At 40.7% G+C, this 3,746-nt stretch overlaps 1 protein-coding gene across 1 annotated transcript in view; it reads right to left on the bottom strand.

Moving 5' to 3' along the window:
• Window positions 1-213: 213 nt before the first annotated feature.
• The window catches only part of tspan3a (tetraspanin 3a), a 50,210-nt gene continuing 46,677 nt past the window's right edge, over window positions 214-3,746 (bottom strand). Inside the window, exon 7 of the mRNA XM_043680396.1 lies at window positions 214-870. Within this exon, the coding sequence (XP_043536331.1) occupies window positions 778-870 (93 nt within the window). The 3' untranslated portion in view covers window positions 214-777. The remainder of the gene's footprint in view (window positions 871-3,746) is intronic.

Genomic DNA, 3,746 nt, shown 5'->3' on the forward strand with positions numbered 1-3,746 from the left:
CACATTCAAGTGATTGTGAACAATTTAATTGTTATACTTCCCATTCACAAGGGGTCGAAGAACTGTACTAAAATATCCCAAGATCAGCAGACATTAGAAAACATGAAACAAATAGGTGCATGTGAACTACCTAGCTTGGTGCAGAACAATTTTATAAGTACTGTGTTTGTTCACCTAAATCACACTTAAACCAACAAAGAATACAACAACAACTTTGGTTTCAACAATCTTTATTTTCATTAATTCAGTTCACATACCCGATCCTTGCTAAAAGGCTGCATTATTTCAAGGGACAACATAAAACTTCTCATTATAACTCACTACACAGACAAACTGGAAAAAATACTATACAATGTAAAATATTTTGATAGTACACAGTAAAACTAAAACAAAATTCAGTTGATAGGTTAAGGACAAGAAAGTTAATGCATAAATCTTGGAAGATCAGTTTCAAAATGATCAGTTTGCAATTAGAGTTTCCTTGATTGCTACAGTTTTAGTAGTCATTTTTGTACAGTTTAATCTCTACTAGTTATACAGGGTCTCTCAGTGCACCCATTGAGTGTGCACTTTTGTGCGAATTAAACCCAGCAGCTTGGACTGTGAAATGTGCTTTAGATTTACTTGATATATACAAAAGAACCACTTCAATGCCAGAAACCCAGTCTGAGCTTTCCAATGATGGAAACGGCAGGCTGATCGAGGGGATGGTTGGGGGAGGGGGGGCGGGGGGGAGGAAAGGGGGAGAAGGGGAGAACAGAACACCCAGGCAACAGCTTATGCATAGATCCCTCCAGGAATAAGGGGCTCGTAGGCAAGATCGCCACTCCGCCTGCACAGCACAACGAAGGCGCACAGCATGCCCAGCAACTAGGAAGAAAACAGTAATTACTGGTGCGAGACATAAAAGCAAGAGAACTTTCTGCTAAGGTTCATTCAAACACAAACTTTATAATCAGTTCATTTTGCTTTCCATTACAGTGGCCTCCTGCTTATATGCGCGTACAATACCCTCCCACAAAAGAATAGTGTATAAAACTGCAAGGACAGTTACACAGCTCAATTCCACTATCTAACCAAATAAGACCGTAAGGAACAGGCAAGGACAGACATTTGGCCCAACTTAATTCAACCAAAGTCCGCCATTGAAGCATCTAATCAGCTCTAGAATAAAATCAAAAAAACATGTGTGTCTACTTTTATGCCCATTTCTAGATGTGACCATGATCAGACAAGTGTAAAATTTTCCAATCCATCCTAAATTTGTCTTTTAGAACATTGTAGTGATTTGGTTTTCCCAAAGAAATGCTATGTATAGGCCAGAATGTTTCTTGTGCCTAAGAGCACCGTTTGAGGGACTGGGTTGACATTATCTAAAAGGTGCAATAATCTATTACCTATCCAACATGGGGATGTTAGAAAATGGAAAAGACCAATTTTGTTTCAAATACAGATGACAGCATTGCAGAGGAAAGTCACATTTTTGAGCAACATGAAAAATTTGCATTTTCCTTGAACTTCTGTAACACTGCACACAGGCTGGAGAGCTCATTATCAATAAACATAATGCAATAGGACAGGGCTTCCAAGAGTTAAATAAATTATAAACATCACACAGGGGAGTGTTCACCAGCAGGATATAATAAACAATGCTGGCTAGAGTACACAACCGGGTCCATTATGCACTGAACTGAACGATGCCCAATAAAATAGTATCATTTGTACGTTCTTTACTTTCACTCCCATCTGGTAAAAGGGAGAAAGTTATGGAAAGGCTATTCAACTTAATCTCCTGTTTTTATGATCACAAAATTTGCAATGCCAGGCTTTTCTCAACTATACAGACCCCATCCACATTCAGGTACCACCTGTTCCTGTGTGCCATTAAAAATCTTACCAGGTTGATTAAAATATCTACACAATTAAGAATATTGGTGCCACCAAATATAATGTAATACAAGGTTAGCTTGAAAAGGTTTGCTTCAAAAATCTATGGTACAGATTTTTATAGCACCTTTACTATAGGAAAACTGTCAAAGATGCATCACAAGGACATTAACAGAACTTGACATCATGCACAGGAGATGGCAAGTTCATTTAAAGAAAGTCTTAAAAGGAGGTGAGAGTACCAAGATGGTAAGCTTCAGAGGGTTAAACGCCATAGCTTAGAGTTTAGACTGCTAAATGAGATTTTACTAAAATCAAATCGCAATCATGTTTTGTCTTTGCCTTCAAATTTTGTCTTTGGGCAGGGGACAGTGTAAGTAAAAAGAAAAAGGAGAGATTGCAAGTGAGGAGAACAAACAGCATAAAAATTAGTAGTGAGGGGGTGGATGTCCAGCATCTATGACCTGCACCCATAAATTAGCAACATCAACATGTTGCAGAGAAGATCAAGGTGGTTTCATTAAGAAAAGACATTCAACAGATGGAGTTTGTGTCATGGTTGAACTTATTCATGTAAAAAGGAGAAAGTGAGGACTGCAGATGCTGGAGACCAGAGTTGAAGTGTGGTGCTGGAAAAACACAGCAGGCCAGGCAGCATCCAAGAAGCAACGTTTCTGAAGAAGGGCTTATGCTTAAAACGTTGATTCTCCTGCCCCTCGGATGCTGCCTAGCCTGCTGTGCTTTTCCAGCATCACACTTTTCAACTTATTCATGTAAAGCCAACATGTAGCAGTCATCCAGATTTGCAGGGGTAGCCTGGAACTGAAAGACCTTTGATCACAGTATTTACACCCTCTCTCCACATTTCAAACAGCAACCACGATATCCACCTCCAAATCATCAGTATGCTCAAGGGTCAGTGCAGTTCAGAATGAGGGATATTTCAACTGAGCTTTGAGCGGATGCCATAATACCACAGCTCAATTTGTACCAGTATGAAATAATGTCCTAAAAAGGTACACAACAATTTGGCTTAGAACGCTCAAGTCTGAGCCCCCAAACTCTGGATTCTGAATTGTTTGAAATCTTTCTAACTTATTAGGAGGACACGAAACCTCTGCATTCAATTACAGGATTCACTGAGTACATACATAAATATTCCAGGATTTTACACCACTAAGACCACTCAAGAGTATATAAACATTCTTTCATGTCTGCACTACAATCAAACTAAGGGTTAGCCAAATGAAGACTATTAAATGAAATGAATTAGATGTTTCAGAAATCTTCATTTCCTGAAAATGCCACGTTAACCTAATTGTGGAATCGTGCATCAAACACATTACCACATCAAGTTAGCATCCTTATGGAGTAGCAGCTTCTGACAGCCAGAACACAATCCATGCAAAACTGAAACTGTACTCAAATACTGGGGGTGGATAAAGACTAATAAAACAGGTAGCTTCCCTTCCTCCAAACGAAAGGAGTACCCGCATGGGCCCCAGCTATGCCTGCCTCTTCGTAGGATATGTGGAACAATCCATCTTCCGCAACTAAACTGGCCCCACCCCCTACCTTTTCCTCCGCTACATCGATGACTGTATCGGCGCCGCCTCGTGCTCCCACGAGGAGGTTGAACAGTTCATCCACTTCACCAACACCTTCCACCCCGACCTCAAATTCACCTGGACAGTCCCAGATTCCTCCCTCCCCTTCCTCGACCTATCTATTTCTACCTCAGGCGACCGAATCAACACGGACATCTACTACAAACCAACCGACTCCCACAGCTACCTGGACTACACCACCTCCCATCCTGCCCCCTGTAAAAACGCCAACCCATTCTCCCAATTCCTTCG

Source organism: Chiloscyllium plagiosum, chromosome 40 (assembly GCF_004010195.1).
Source record: "Chiloscyllium plagiosum isolate BGI_BamShark_2017 chromosome 40, ASM401019v2, whole genome shotgun sequence".
Lineage (NCBI taxonomy): Eukaryota > Metazoa > Chordata > Chondrichthyes > Orectolobiformes > Hemiscylliidae > Chiloscyllium > Chiloscyllium plagiosum.